General features: G+C 38.1%; 2 protein-coding genes across 2 annotated transcripts; both read left to right on the top strand.

The window, feature by feature from the left end:
• The first annotated feature begins 289 nt into the window (after positions 1–289).
• Positions 290–8,470, top strand: LOC124054844 (chitinase-3-like protein 1). The gene is made up of 9 exons (XM_046381269.1): positions 290–688; positions 761–814; positions 2,212–2,362; positions 4,117–4,232; positions 4,357–4,459; positions 5,022–5,204; positions 5,869–5,985; positions 6,070–6,202; positions 6,824–8,470. Exons 1-9 carry the CDS (start codon positions 354–356, stop codon positions 7,204–7,206), a joined length of 1,575 nt encoding a protein of 524 aa, XP_046237225.1. The 5' UTR covers positions 290–353; the 3' UTR covers positions 7,207–8,470.
• Positions 8,471–8,540: 70 nt separating this feature from the next.
• arfrp1 (ADP-ribosylation factor related protein 1) lies at positions 8,541–13,068 on the top strand. The gene is made up of 7 exons (XM_046381246.1): positions 8,541–8,911; positions 9,598–9,685; positions 10,110–10,192; positions 10,839–10,920; positions 11,216–11,286; positions 11,846–11,946; positions 12,492–13,068. Exons 1-7 carry the CDS (start codon positions 8,789–8,791, stop codon positions 12,577–12,579), a joined length of 636 nt encoding a protein of 211 aa, XP_046237202.1. The 5' UTR covers positions 8,541–8,788; the 3' UTR covers positions 12,580–13,068.
• Positions 13,069–15,780: the final 2,712 nt, after the last annotated feature.

Here is a 15,780-nt window from a genome sequence, read left to right as displayed (position 1 = left end):
GCTTCAGGATAGGATACTTTAGGATACTTTAAGGATACTTAAGATCTTTAAGGGACCTGACACTTTTGTGACTCATAGTAATATGAGATATAAGACTGGAGTGACGTTACAGTGTGTATACATTTTCTAGTTCTCTGGCTCTGGCCCTCTGCCACACAATTGGTGACTACTGCTGGGAAGAGAGCACATACAGCTAATATGAATGCAGGAATAGCAAGCATAATGGGTGAGACATTCCATGTGTCTATATATATATATATATATATATATATGAATATATATATATATATATTAAATGATTTTATTGTATTCTTTTTCATTTAATATGACAGTTGATTCAGCTGTAATGATCTATGAGTGTACCTCTTGCAGTGGCTCTACAGTTTTCCAGCATTCAGAGTGGTAAGAATTTTAAGAACAGGATTTTTTTTAAATGTCATTACTATGTACAAAGCTCATGTTATATGTTTTTCCTTGATCCAGCAACCACAGCCAAACTGGTCTGTTATTTCACTAACTGGTCAAGGTACAGAACTGGTGTGGGAAAGTTCTTGCCGGAAAACATGGACCCTTTCCTCTGTACCCATCTAGTTTATGCCTTCGCTGTCATTAACCATGCCAATGAAATCACTGAGTATGAGTGGAATGAGAAAACTCTCTACAAATCTTTCACTGGACTCAAAAACAGGTAAGAATTTTAAACTATTCATACCTACATTGTGGATTGGGATTTTCATTTACTTTGTATGTACTTAAACAGAAATCCCAGGCTGAAGACTTTACTGTCAGTTAGAGAGGAGAGCAACGGATCTCAGTGAGTTGATTCTATTGCTAACGTCTAATGAAACTCCTCCATCTGCTGACAAAAAGTAGTTGTAGCAGTATAGTGCTAGTGGTGGTGGTGTACTGGTAGTTTATAGGTGGGTTTTTTTTTAATCTTTTTTCTTTCTTTTCTTTCTTTTTTTTTTTTTTTTACTTAAAGCAGCTACAATCAATACTTTTATCATTACATTTAATCAATTTATCGCCACTGTCTTGGTGTGGTTTTTAGCTGCAGTCAGCAGAGAGCTGTTTTCAGTGAAAGGCTCTGAAACAGACAGAGTCAGACGTTGCTGTGCATAGTGCAGGGTTGTGCATTAATGTGGTAGGACCAAACCCCTGCAGCCCACAGCACCACAGTCAAAACGCACTACCCACACTCAAAATAAATTACAATACTATAATAAATATACCATAATATTAGAAAATGCGAATATTAAAGCTACTTTTAGCTTCCTATAGGTGTGAGAATTTGCACTGAAAAATGACTTTAGTTTATTTTATTATGCCCAGTGGTTGCCAGATATAATTTCAGATATATTTTCAAGGTGATTATACTTATTCTGATTCAGCAATTTCAGATTAATTGTGATTAGACTTTTAGCTGGACTATTTTGAATACAGTTTATTGTAATTTATACATACATTTCAGTTGAGAGTAACATGAAGCCTTTGACACACTTCTAATATGCACTCAGTTGAGCAAGTTACTCCACAACTTGGTTAACTTTAGTTAGTTGCTGTATGTTAAGCTATCAAAACACACATTTGATATGATTAGTTTACTGCTTATTTTTTCTCATCAAAACAATGTTTAAAAGTGTAAACATACCTCATGTGTTTTTAACTGCTAAACACAGCATTCAGTGCAGTCTCTTAACATGCAGGCTGGACAGTATGAGGAATTTAAACTGTAATTTTTTTTTTCAGATTTACTTTCATTTGAGTGAAATTACTTAACTTGTTTGTTAACTTGTTTTAATCGAGGGAAATACATTTTGAGATACATTTAATAAGATAAGTAATATTCGATAACAAATTAAAATCTATCTAGACCAGATTAAAATATTTGACATTTACCAGCAGAAGCATATTTTACAGTGTGGCTGATTTTCTTATCACTGTAAATTTAAATTCTTTGGGTTTGCTTTTTGCTCTTGAAACTTTTGTCGTGGGTTTATTTTGTTTTGATACTATATCGGCCAAACCATCATTCAGTTATTTGAAAAAGTCAACAAATGAATCAATAACCTTGATTACTGTTTGTTGCAACCCTGTAATCATCAAATTAATATATATATTCATTATCATTATAAACACCTTATAAAATATTGATCATGAAAAGAAATTGCCATTTTAGTGAACGAGCAATGTTTTCATCATTGCCTGCAGGTTCTCTGTCATGGTCTCCACTCCAGCTAACCGTCAGACATTCATCCAATCTTCGATCAAATTCCTGAGGACTCATGGATTTGATGGTCTGGATCTGGACTGGGAATACTCTGGAGTTGGAGACAAGAGTTGGTTTACTCTCCTCTGCAAGGTAGGCTTCACTGACCAAAATTTTCAAATGCTAAAATGATATTTACATGGGAAGCTCCAACTAAGGCTTGCTGCCCAAATTCTTTTTATTTATGAACTTTATATTTATATATTATACTACTGTTGATAAGTGTTGTTGTGAATGCAAACATTTTGTAATGGGGGTGAGCAACAATTTTCTGCTACATTCAATTTGATGAGATATAAAAAACAAATGCGCAGCTCATTCTTCTCATATAGTCACAAATATACTGTACATATGTCACTTCTCCATTGGATAATAGAACAGAACAGAAATGCTGTTCTTCTCTAAAAGATATAGAATTACAATTTTGTGAAGCTGTTGAACAAAATATATTTTTGACACAACATTTGTGTCAGGATTTGAGACATGTTCATAAATTGATTGAAATTTCTCTCACCATGATGGACATTTCTTGAACAGTACATGAGACTGAGGATTATTAGGATTATAAAAACTGTAGTACAGCAATTGTGTTAAACTACCTTTTTCAAGGTTTGGCCAGCTGCCGCGTGTGTTCCCCAGATGTAACTGTGTTATTTGTCTTACAATACCAGCTCACTCGTACTCATGGGTCTATCAGATCTTGTGTTCTTGGGATTAAAACACAACTGGTCTTTATAAACAAGCATTACATATAGCTTAGAGCCTCATATTCTAAAACCAGACATTTGTGTATGATCGTCCTTATTAGCAATAACCCTCCTTCCTACCCACACACGTGTTTCCATCACTTGTTGGGAGATTGCATAGATTTATATTAATTTCCTGGAGGCTTAACCACCACACCATAACAATAAACATCCATCCATCCATTTTCTATACCGCTTATCCGTCAGGGTCGCGGGGGAGCTGGAGCCTATCCCAGCTGACTACGGCGAGAGGCGGGGTTCACCCTGGACTGGTCGCCAGTCAATCGCAGGGCCAACACACAAAGACAGACAACCACACACTCTCACACTCACACCTAGGGGCAATTTAGAGTAGCCAATTAACCTAATGTGCATGTTTTTGGTATTGTGGGAGGAAGCCGGAGTACCCGGAGAAAACCCACGCAGGCACAGGGAGAACATGCAAACTCCACATAGAAGGGCCCAGACCGGGATTCGAACCTGGAACCCTCTTGCTATGAGGCGACAGTGCTAACCACTGCACCACCATGCCGCCCATAACAATAAACACTACTTGCCTAATCCTAACCCTAACCTCAGCCTAACCTTAAAGCAATTCTTCACCCTAATATCTAATGATTTACATTGCGGAGACTTAGATTTTATCCCTATAAGTAAGGCAGGTCACAATTTGACTGTGTAGATACATTTTGGTCCCCACAACTACAGGAATATGCACACACACACACACACACACACACACACACACACACACACACACACACTGATCCTGCTTCATTTCAGGCAGCCAGTGGCCTGTACTTATTTTAGTGAAGTCTGAAAAACAACTACAATTCAGATTACTGTTGTGTGTTAATTTAGTGCAGGCATTTAAAACTGACTGCAACACAATTATAACACATTTAAGTTACTGTGCATCAGATATGATGTTCAACCTGCAAGTTTAAAGTCTCTGCAAGTTTAGGACTGAACCAACAGCTGTCTGTAAGGTGGTCGAAATCAAAAGTGTTTTGCAGTAGTATGCAATATAATGTGAATTGTTTTTCTGAGGTACATTTATGACCACTAACCAAAGTCAAAATGTCCACTGTTGAGTTTTAGGAGCTTTCAGAGGCCTATGAAGTTGAGAATGAAGGAACACAACTGATGCTCTCTGCAGCTATGGCTCCACAGACAGGTGTTACTGATAAAGGATATGAAATCTCTAAGATATCAAAGTAAGACTTATATTATTGCCAGTTTGAATACTTTTGACATTACATCATCAAATTCTGCTTAAATATTATATCTTTCTGTTTTGTGTGTGTGTGTGTGTGTGTGTGTGTGTGTGTGTGTGTTTAGGTACCTAGACTTCATCAGTGTTAAGACTTTTGATCTCCATGGTAGTGAAGATAAAGTGACAGCCCACCACAGTCCACTCTACAGTGGAAACAATGCCAACATAGTAATTACTCAGTTTTGTTTTTTTTTCATTTTCATGTAGCAATCAAATGTTTCCACTTAACTTTATAGAGCTTTATAGTGAGTTTCAGCTGATTCTTTAGATGTCCAGCCCACAGCTTTACTCTTCTGGTTCACTCTCATTAACTTTCTGCATTCAGCTGCAATGATGAACCAAATGTTCACCACTGAACATAGCATAGTGGAGCATTTAGCTGCTGAAGAGCCTGGAGCTGGTAGAGACCAGAACAAAGCTAAAAGAGACTGACTATTGGACATACATTCATCTAGAGAGCAGAAATGCCAGCTGATGAATGCTGAATGCTAATATTGTTTGCTAGATATGTAAATAAGGATCTGTTTGCCAGCACGTTCACTGTAACAACTTAAAAGGTGATGATGTAGGAATGTCTTGTTTGTACTGCCCTCAGGTGGCCAAAACAATCCATTGTTGCAGGTTTATACCATAAAACAGTTCCAGTCCTTGGCCTGTCTGCATGCAACAATTTCAGCCTAAAGAAGCAAATTGGTTTGAGAGAAATCTTTGATTAACTATTTCCTTTCAGGATTATGTTATGCGGTACTGGATAGACCATCAAGCCCCAGCAGGAAAGTTGTTGCTAGGCTGTCCGATGCATGCTCGTTCCTTCATGCTATCCACCACAGCAACAGGCCTGGGGGCTCCAGTCCGCAGGCCTGCCAGCCCTGGGCCCTACACCCAGAAGAATGGTGTATGGTCTTACTATGAGGTAACAAGAACACATTTACATTGCTACAGTTAGCAGACACATCTATGTAACCACACAGCTTTGACCACAGATACTCTGCTACCAACATATCTACTACTGCCACTGATGCTATCACCACAATACTAAGCAGTCATCACAGTGTGTCTGTTTGCCGTAGCTGGTAAGTGACGTATCAAGTGCACAGGTTTGCCAGAGCTCTGAATGTTCTCAGCACTTTGCAATGACAAGGGTCGATAACAATTCTTAGTCATTAAGGAGATGGACAATTAATATTTTGAACTGATAAGCATTTGCAGTAAAAATGAAAAGGCTTTGTATCACAAGTTAGAACAACCAAATACTGTAGTTAAGTACAATTTTGAGAAACATTACTTTATACTTTATTATACATTTTCTTTTACTTTGTATTTTCAGTCCATTACAAATACAAAGTACAAATATTGTACTTTTAGTCCTATATATATAATTGATCATTTCTGTCACTGGTTACTTTGCTGGTTACTTAGATTCAGATTGTTCACTGTTGATAGGCTCATCGTGTTATTCTGTCTTTATAGGTCTGTGGGTAACATGCCACCTGCAGTCCATCTGTATCAATGCAGCCATATTGCACTCCTTTGGGTTTGTAACTACTACTATTAAGTCTGTAATGTTTCTTCAACAGACCTGTTCCTTCTTGAAAGGCTCCTCGGTTCAATGGATTGATGGTCAGAAAGTTCCCTTTGCTGTCAAAGGTAATCAGTGGGTTGGCTTTGATAACCAAAGGAGCATTGATGCCAAGGTAGAGTATGTGACTTTGTTGTGAAAAAGAGCAGATGTTCCTCTATATGTGAATCTGATGATGTTCCCTGTGATTCTCTGATAGGTGGACTATCTGAAGAGCAGGCAGCTGGGAGGAGCTGTTGTATGGACTGTGGATATGGATGACTTCTCTGGACAGTTCTGTGGACAGGGCAAATATCCACTAATATCACATCTAAAACAAAAACTCAGTGATGGTGAGGCTACAGCACCATACACTTTCTTAACACCAGGGACACACAGATATTTTTGAGAGGTGGGCAGTGGCTTTCGTTCCAAATCCCACTGCACTGTGTCACCAATTATACCCCATACATAATATGATGATATATTTTTCAGCGGTTGATTATAATACTGTATTGAATATGTAACTTATAATATAAGTTGTTGCAATTTAAAACAGCAAATGAAGTTAATTTTTAAATTTATGTTTTAAATCTCCTTAAATCTCCTTTTTTTTAATTTAAATGTCCTTAAATTTAAAAAACACAACTTAAAACTGTAAAAATGAAAAAGGAAGACAAAAGTTGGAATAAAATTTATAAGTGTAAAAGAAAACATTGTTTTCCCAAACCTAACTTCTTATGTCAAGACCATTATTACAGCATCATTGCTTACTTAAATGGAGAGTCCAGCAAAAATACATTTCCATAAGGCCTCGTTACATAACAATATTCACTGAGCAGAACAGATCATGATGTGTAAGATGTATTTACTATGAAACATTGGTGGGATTCTTCCTTCAGTGTTGAAAATACATACTTCAGTGTTGAACATAATTCTAAGATTTATTTGAGTGCTGTTCAATATTTTCCCAGACTGGACAACAGAGGGTACAACCATCATTATGACTCTCCCACCAACCTCTTCTTCTACTTCTGAAAGCACACAACCCACACAGGAGCAGTTTACCACCTCCAGCAGCACAGCAAAACCAAACGACAGCTGCTTCCAGAACATCACCGTTGTGTATCCTGACAGCAGCTTCTGCACACGCAAAGTTGACGGACTGTATGTACTATCAGACAAGCCAAAAGCATTCTATAGATGTGTGCAGAGGAAGACATACGTAACAAAATGTCACACTCTGGGAAATGAATACAGCAATGCAGTTATGATTATACCATCAAAGGACTTACTTACATTCAGCTTTTTAATAGCAATTCTGGTCCATTTGTTAAGTGTGTGGAGTAACAGGTAATTTTGTTTTGTATGGATTAAGTTTACGGTAAGTTAAACATGTGGTTTACGATGAAAGAAAAAAATGATATAAAAGTGTAAACCTTTTAAAACTACCAATCAGTCCCAGTGAGGCAAATCACATTTATTTAGGTCATTCAAGTAAGTGTTTACATAAATGAACCGGAATTTAGACTTAGGCATACACTATTGTCAACTTGGTCAGCTTTAAAGTCAAATGTCTACTGAGCTAATGGGGAAACACTGTAAACAAAAGATGCTTAATTGCAACTGCAAAAAAAAAAAAAAAAAGATCTTGGCACAGTGGTTTATGTTTATGTTCACTTTAACTCATTTTTCAGCCTCATAACTGGTGTTCTGTCTTTAGGATTATGCACATATGGAATGTTATAAATCAAGACGTGTTTCATCTCATGGTACGTTGCCTGTGTGGTTTGGTGTCACTGCTCTCATTAACCCCTGCAGGCAGTTGTTGTGGTAAAGCTTTGGTAAACATACTGCTCAGTACTGCATATTGCCAAATGGCTGAGTTAGTGGGCTGGTAAACACAAATATCTAACAAGCTTAAAAAACAGATATGTTTGTCAGGATTCAGTGGTGACGAAAGCAGAACTAACAGGATCATGAATACTGGATTTTCTTTGGGTTGCCAGAAACAGGACTCCCAGTGAATGCTGATGTTGCTCTGTGTGTACTGGATGTGAAAATAGGCAGCTGGTTGCTGAGTTGTTTGCCATATCATCATTTTGAACTGGGAATATTTTGCTGTGTACAAGTTGGCTTGTTTTGATTGCAACACCTAGAGGTTAAAAATAAAACAATACAACTTTGAGTGTAATTGCTTTACTACTCTCAGATATCATTATTGTTTTAAGTGTTGTATTTACTCGATTCATAGGTACTGTTATTGGGATGGTTTTTGGTGGTAATGGTAGTTAGCTAAGTGACCTAACTACCTTCCTTTCACTAACTGTTCAGTAAGAAAACCAACTAATATCTATTGTTGTTGTTACTTTTGCATTTTGAACAATAAATATCGCATTCTGTAAATTGTAAATCTGCTACAATATCAGTCATGTGATTAATTGCACGTTTGTTGATTTTTTTTATGATCTTTTATGGACCCTCTGAATGAGTCACAAACTTATTGTCGATTTGCCACCACAAACAATGTTATCTTAAGGTGGATTTTTCCTTTAAATGATTGTGCTCTTGAATCGCAGAGAAACGCGAAAGTGCTTTCTGGGAAGCGAAGTTTTATTTGAATATACAGTCTGTTAACAGAACAGGAGAAACGAGAGCTCTTGCACACGATTTCCCATAATTCCTATAGCCGTACTTCCGGGTTAGATTACACGTAGCGTCACTGCTGCATCATAGAGCTGAAGCCATAGAAAGAAGATCGCTCCAAACAACTTTTACAGACGTGTTGTATTTACCTACGATCACTGTTCACCCGTGTTTGTAGATTTGTTTATTTTTTTCGAGTATAATGGAGCTAGAGTATCGTGTGCAGCTGTGTTTGGCCTCATACATGGGCTAAGCTATGTAATCAAGCTAATATTGACAACAATAGTTAGCAAATGCGTGTGTTGTTTACGTTTCTTTCCACGATGTACACTTTGTTATCTGGATTATATAAGTACATGTTCCAAAAGGACGAATATTGCATTTTGATCCTGGGACTGGACAACGCTGGGAAAACGGTAAACTTGAATGTGTTGTTTTGGATTGACTAGTGACGGTATTGTCAGTTGTGTATTTCAAACACTAATAACTGGACTTCATTTGTTTGAGTAAGTGATTTGAGCCGTCGTTAACGAAAACCAGCCGTCGTTTTGTTGCGCGTCTATAAAATTAGACATTAAAATGAGTGCTTGAAACGGCCAAACATATAGACTTCCTGAAATTTCTTATGTCTTAATTGCAATAAATACTGCACAAACGTGTATGAAATATGCAGTGTAAGATTTGATCAAATTATATTATATAGGCTCCTGATGAACCCAGTGTGTTCAAAGTTATTTCATAGGAAACCAAACAATGATAAATCATTTTTATCGTTTTACACTTTAACATATTGAACCCATAACTATAGCTTTGTCCAGTGTATCATTATCATTGTTATTATTGTTATTATTATTACTTTTATTGTAGTAATGTACAAAGAGCCTTAGAAAAAAGCTCTGTCTGCATTCGCTGCTCAGGGCTTCTGTTGGTCCAGTAACTCACTTTATTCAGATTTTGTTTTGAGGAAGGACATTCAAAGCTTTATTTGAAAACCTCAACACAAGCTTGGCATGTAAAATAAAAAGAAAGAAAATAGATTCAGTCCAGCCCTAAGATGTGTAATTTGACTATTTGTTCATTTCACTGTTGTCTCTCTTTGCAGACCTTTCTGGAACAAACCAAAACAAAATTCAGTAAGAACTATAAGGGGATGAATTTATCAAAGATCACAACCACGGTTGGCCTGAACAGTAAGTAAACATTTCAGTAACAGATTCAGGTTGATGGGCCAAGTATGTTGGTAGACACAAGGAATTTGTTTTGGCTGGTGATTTACATCACATATACAACGAAACACAGTACATATCACAGTACTCATATACCAGTACCAATACCATACCAGTAAAACTGATAAATCTCCTTTAAAATCAAAGCACCAGGGTTACCTAACTTACCGAACTCTGTGTCAGCTGAGTTGACAAAGTGACTACTTGTGGTCAAAGGCAATTGGTCAATTTGTGATACTTTAAGGGAGTTAAAGTACCGGCTAACTGCAATAATTATTGCAAGTTGCCATGCTGATCATTAGTAGTAAAGATCATATTTGTCTTATTAAGTGTAGGTGCTGGATTTCTCCCTCTTCTCTATAATTTCCTCAACCATTTTCCTTCACAGTCGGTACCATCGATGTGGGCAAGGCTCGTCTAATGTTCTGGGATCTGGGAGGTCAGGAGGAGCTCCAGTCTCTGTGGGACAAAGTGAGTTAAAACTCATACACCACAACAACAACAGTATACATCTATCAATCCATTCCTTTTCTGTGCCGCTTATTTGTCCGAAGCTGACAAACCCATTTCATATCTGAGAGAGGGAGAGACTGAAATAAAAGATATTTAAAAAAAAGTGTCCACTGTAACGTTGTCGCTGGCCCCCATGTCAGTGCCCGGTCAGTACTGTGCATGTGCAACTCTCAACAGAGATGGCAAGGAAATGAGATGGCTCACTCTTTAGCTTCTTCCTCCAGAAAAAAAAACAAACCAATGTGTCATAATGTCATCAAAACATTTTGTTTTTTAAAGCTTTGAACATCTTCATCATTTGGTTCTCCTTTTTCTGTCACTGTTGTGTCTTGTTCTCATAATATCACATCTTTATCCTCAGATTTTAAGCTCACATTTTGATGAATTTTTTTCCCAGAATATTCTGGTTTTTGATTTATTTTTTACCAGTATTGCATCAAATTGTGAAACCTCACAGTGCCTCTAACACTGATAGTCATGCCCTCCTTCAGCAGTTGTACCAAAGGCATCATTGCCGTTCTGGTGCTGTCATTCAGCTGTGACGCTGTTTGCTATTTCAGCCCAGAAGCCTGCTCTGATGTTTTGTTTTCATATTTATATTTAGTATTATGCTGAGTCCCACGGAGTCATCTATGTGATCGATTCAACTGATGAAGAGCGGTTGTCAGAATCAAAGGAGGCCTTTGGTGAGTAACACACTTTGTAACCCTATGCTCTGTAATATTTAAAAGGTTGAAGCCTGCTCTGACATTGAGCCCTTTAAACAAAACTGTGGCATCAATGTTTAATTCCAGGTTTCTTGTTCATTGTATTAAAATCAAAAACATCCATAGTATGGAAAGAGAAAATCAGTAACACAACAGGGAACTGACAAAAAGCCATTATCCAAAGGTATCTGAGTCTGTATTCAGTGATTATAGAAACACTGGTTTTGTTCTTTGTTGAAACAATAATTTTATTTAACAACTTCATCTCCTCCAGAGAAAATGATCAGCAGTGAGGCGTTAGAAGGCGTCCCTCTCCTTGTGCTGGCCAACAAGCAGGATGTTCCGGTACTGCATGACCACTAAACTAAGACTGTGTTCAGATGCATACAGATTCATAAGGAAACCAAATGTTGATGTAACTGTTGATCCTGAAAAAATTAGTGCAACATATCCCTCGTTTTACTCAAACCTATATACACCAGAAGTAACAAAAGACACTTCTGACAGGGAATATTTCCTCAGAGCTGCAGTGTGTACAAGTGAGAATATAGAAATCTTCATCCAAGGACTTGTTCATACATGTTGTGTATGTTTTGCTTATCAACATTTCCAAATCTTCCAAGTCATATAAAATGTCATTAAAATGCAAACCATGGCGGTTTGCATTTTAATATATGACTTCAGCTTCTCAGATGTAAGGATCTGTTATTTTATTTCACTGTAAACTGAAAATCTCTGGGTTTTGAATCTCGGATTGGACTGCTCTAGTATCACGTCACTGCTTGGTTTGAGTCGCCCTTAGTGCGACCTGCTCTTTTTGAGATAATGAATGGTGTGGTCCTGTGGGTTTGACAGTTTTGTTTTTGCCGTTGTAAATCATATGCTGTATCTGCTCTCTTTTCAGAACTGTTTGACAGTGCCGGACATTAAAACAGCCTTCAGTGACTCAGCCCCAAAGATCGGCAGGAGAGATTGTTTAGTCCAGCCGTGTACTGCCCTCACAGGGTAAGAGTGCGACTGTTTTACATAGAACCATGGATACGAGTGTGAGACTTACAATGTTCAGTTTCTGAAGTGGAAGCTAATCAAACATGGTGTTGGGATTTTCATTGCCACTGGATTGGATTTTCTATTTTTCTATCTTTCTTGCTTACCGCATTTTTGAAGGATGTGTCTACAAACAGCAGCCAGCAAATTCTACATAATACACCTTTAAATAAGGCACTTAATCGAGTGAAACACTAAGACACTTCTTGTAAAGAAGCTGAGTGTTTCTCATCAGATTTGTGTCAGCACAGTCAGGTAAACAGTTTGTGTGCAGGCTGATGGATCTCAGTGTTGAACCAAAATCTGACACGTAAATTGCTAATGTTCACAATATCAGTTGCTCAGGATTTCAGCAGTACCACCACACCGTTCCCCACCATGGCAAAACTAGAGACCTAACTGTTAAAAATGCGTTGCTATCTTAGGTGCTCCGTCTTCATGTACTTGGTCAAGAAAGAAAAGAATTTAAATTGCTACTAGATGACTTGTTTGCTTTGATACAGGGATGGAGTGAACGAGGGCATTGAGTGGATGGTGAAGTGTGTGGTCAGAAACATTCACAGGCCACCCAGACAGAAGGACATCACATAAGAAACCAGGATCACTCTGATACTTCTTTTGGACTGTGAGTTTCTTCTTGAGGACATTCCGTGTAAACCCTGGAGCTTGTAACTCTCCTCTCTCCTCGTGTTTGCTGTGACCTTGAACAGTTTGGATTTCTACTTTAAGGAGTTCATTACAGACAAGACGTGACAGTATTTTTATCATCAAGGATAATTTCAGATGTGCTTTGATTGGACAACTCTCTGTTCTGCTCCTTCCACCTTTTTTAAGCGGTGTTATGATCCCTTCTGCTTCGTGTGTGAGCAGCAGCGGCGGCGGCGGCCTCTGATGCTCGCTGTGTCTGCATGGAGCTTCGCTGACATCACAGACACAGTTTGACTAAGTTCCGATACGACAGTGTGAACAGCGCACGTAATCTGACCTTTTCAGTTCTGATTTGGCCCACTTTCAGTTGTGGTCCTAAATCAGGCTCGTATCCGATTCCTGCTGATGTGACGGCTGTGTGAACAGTCAGATCAAAATTTGTGTGTGAGCATGCTCACATCACTGTTACATCGTGATTAATCAGTTGTCACCAGTGGTAGACAAAGCCAAATAAGGAAGCTCACTGCAACAACAGTTGGGAGATAAGAGGTAGAATTTAATAAAGGCTGTTACACTGTCACCACACTACAGCTACCACAGCAAACAGCTCAAGAAATCAATGCCTGCGCCATTACTTTATTCATTTGATGCTGAACTGTTGTCCCACTGATATTTTCTGTTGTTTAACAGCATGTGTGTTGTAAGTGTGGGGTCACTTGGGGACACTTATGTCAGATACAGGTCACATACAAAGAAAAATAAGAACAGTTAAGACAGAGCGATAACATATGAGAAAATAATATTTGAATTTGGCTTTTTCACCCACAGTGTGACATCATTTCTCACATGATACATTCTAACCTATAATATGGTTGTTTGCAGTGTCAGATTAATGAGTCACAGTCAGTATGTACACATTTTTAAAGTTGAACTGAAATTTGAATTCTTGCATAAGGAAATTTCAACCAACGATCATACTGTGTGCAAGGGCCCGTCAGATGTAATGAAGTACCACAGTCCTTTATGAGGCTCGTGATGTTGAATTTCTGAGGAAAAAATTAGTGTTGCTGGAGGGCGTGCTGTCAGCTTCCATGATGCTCTACTGATCTGACAGTTTTACACTACCTTTGAACATTAATGCAGTGTATTCAGTACCTTTTCCAAGATGCAGATGTTGGCTATCTACCCTTCATAATTTAATCTCTGTCCTTTTACAACATAGACAGATATACTACTTGGATAAATTACTTCATATGACTCTTCCTTAGATGGTGGATAGTAAATAATGGATTGTGATTTATGACTAGGAAAGTGGTTGATGAGAAACTTATGGCAAATTCACAATGTATTATTTTGCGTTAATGGTGTAAATGGACAAATTCAGGTTATTTCAAGTCTGGAGCCTTTAGATTGTGGTTGTCATTAAACAGAAGAAGATTGTGACTTTTTTTTTTTGTCAGTTTGCCCACACATGTAACCATAGTTACTGTGATGGATTTCAGATTGAAGTGATACAGTACTGTTGTCAATATGGATGCTAGATTTGGGATCCCCCCTTCCACACAAATGATGCACCAGTCAAATGACACTACCGACATCAGGTTTGACCTCTCCAATCATTAGGCTGCCCCACAGAACAAGGAAGCGTTCACTTGTTACATTCTTTATTTTTCATGTTTTGACTTCACACATCATGAGATAAATTCATGATGATATATTTGTGATCGAACTTGTCATTTTGAAGAGACGGTGAAATTTCTCTCATCTTTCACTCTGTGTGAAAGTTGCTTAGCAGACATTAAACGGTTGCCTCTTGTTTTGAATTTATACTTGAGCAAAAAAGTTTTTAAGTGGCAACCAGAGCCCCCCTACATTTTATGCACTGCTGTTAACGAAGCATAATCTGTACAGACAGCTGTTAAAATCATACAAACGCCCAGCTGTATAGGCCCATATGTTTTCAACTAACTGAGCGTATCTACATTGAATGATCAGCTCTCAGTCTGTCCGTGAGCAGGAGATGCTCCTCACTCCCTGTGGTGGCATGGGAAATGAAATCAACTACTCGGTAATTTCTTCCTAAAGAGGTTGACATGAAAATGATTTGGATTCAGTAAATATCTGCTGTAGGCAGCCTGCTGAAAGCAGTTTGGACAGAGACGCTGAATGACAGCATCCGTGACAATAGAGTTCTCCATCTGTGCAATACAAAGGGAAAGTGACACTTTCTTTCTGCTGAGAATACGTCATCTCTGTCCAGCGACACTCAGCGAGTGAGAGCCATGAATCAGGCTTAATACTGTGATCTTTTCCTCTTAGAGGAAACAGTAACTATTCTGTTAGCAGTTTTGCATACTTGTGGTGTGGTTTTTGATGTATTTCTTTGGTAACTCAGTGGAGCTCCATTCACAGCAGTCTCTACAGACTACAAAACTAAAACATATTTTTTCTGATTGAATTTAGGAATATTGATCATAATTTGGAGGTATTGATTCACTGCAGGTGGTAAGGTAAGCTGTACAAAGTATCGTGAACACTCTGAGAAAGCTTGGTGACCTCTGTTGAATCACTGTACGCGAGCAGTTTAACTTGTGTATGATGTATGAAGGGGTGAAAAAGGCGAAGGTGATGTCCTCTGTAAGTCACATATATGACAGGTGATAATAAATTCCTGATTCCAAAGACAACAACCTATCGTGTTTCAGTTTGGCATAAAAATATCCTGCTATGAGTGCTCACACTGACCTCACAAGTCAACCCAAGAATGGACCTATCTGTTGTCACCGCTCTTCTTTCTTTGACATTTTGTATGAAAAGGTCAAAGAATTTACAGCTAGTTAAAGGCACATATAATTAGCTCAATATCAGTTAAGTCAAGGGAGCGTGAAACTGTTCCAGCAAAGGGAACGGCTAAAGCATGTCTGTGTCAGTAGTTTCCAAATATTCCATGTGCTGAAGAGTGTGATTCAAGAAAAGCGAAACACAGAGACAGATAATTCTGCATTTTGCTTTGTGTAATCATTTTATGGATGTGTTAATTTATTTGTTTATTTAACCTGGCCTAGGCATCATACTGTAGTTATGTCAAGGGCTGCCGCTAGTGATTGTTTTCAGTACCAATTCATATTACAGTTTTTTTCCTGA

This window comes from Scatophagus argus, chromosome 3 (assembly GCF_020382885.2).
Source record: "Scatophagus argus isolate fScaArg1 chromosome 3, fScaArg1.pri, whole genome shotgun sequence".
NCBI classification, from domain to species: domain Eukaryota; kingdom Metazoa; phylum Chordata; class Actinopteri; family Scatophagidae; genus Scatophagus; species Scatophagus argus.
The sequence above is the reverse complement of the archived record's forward strand: the minus strand, read 5'-3'. Positions and strand labels throughout refer to the sequence as shown.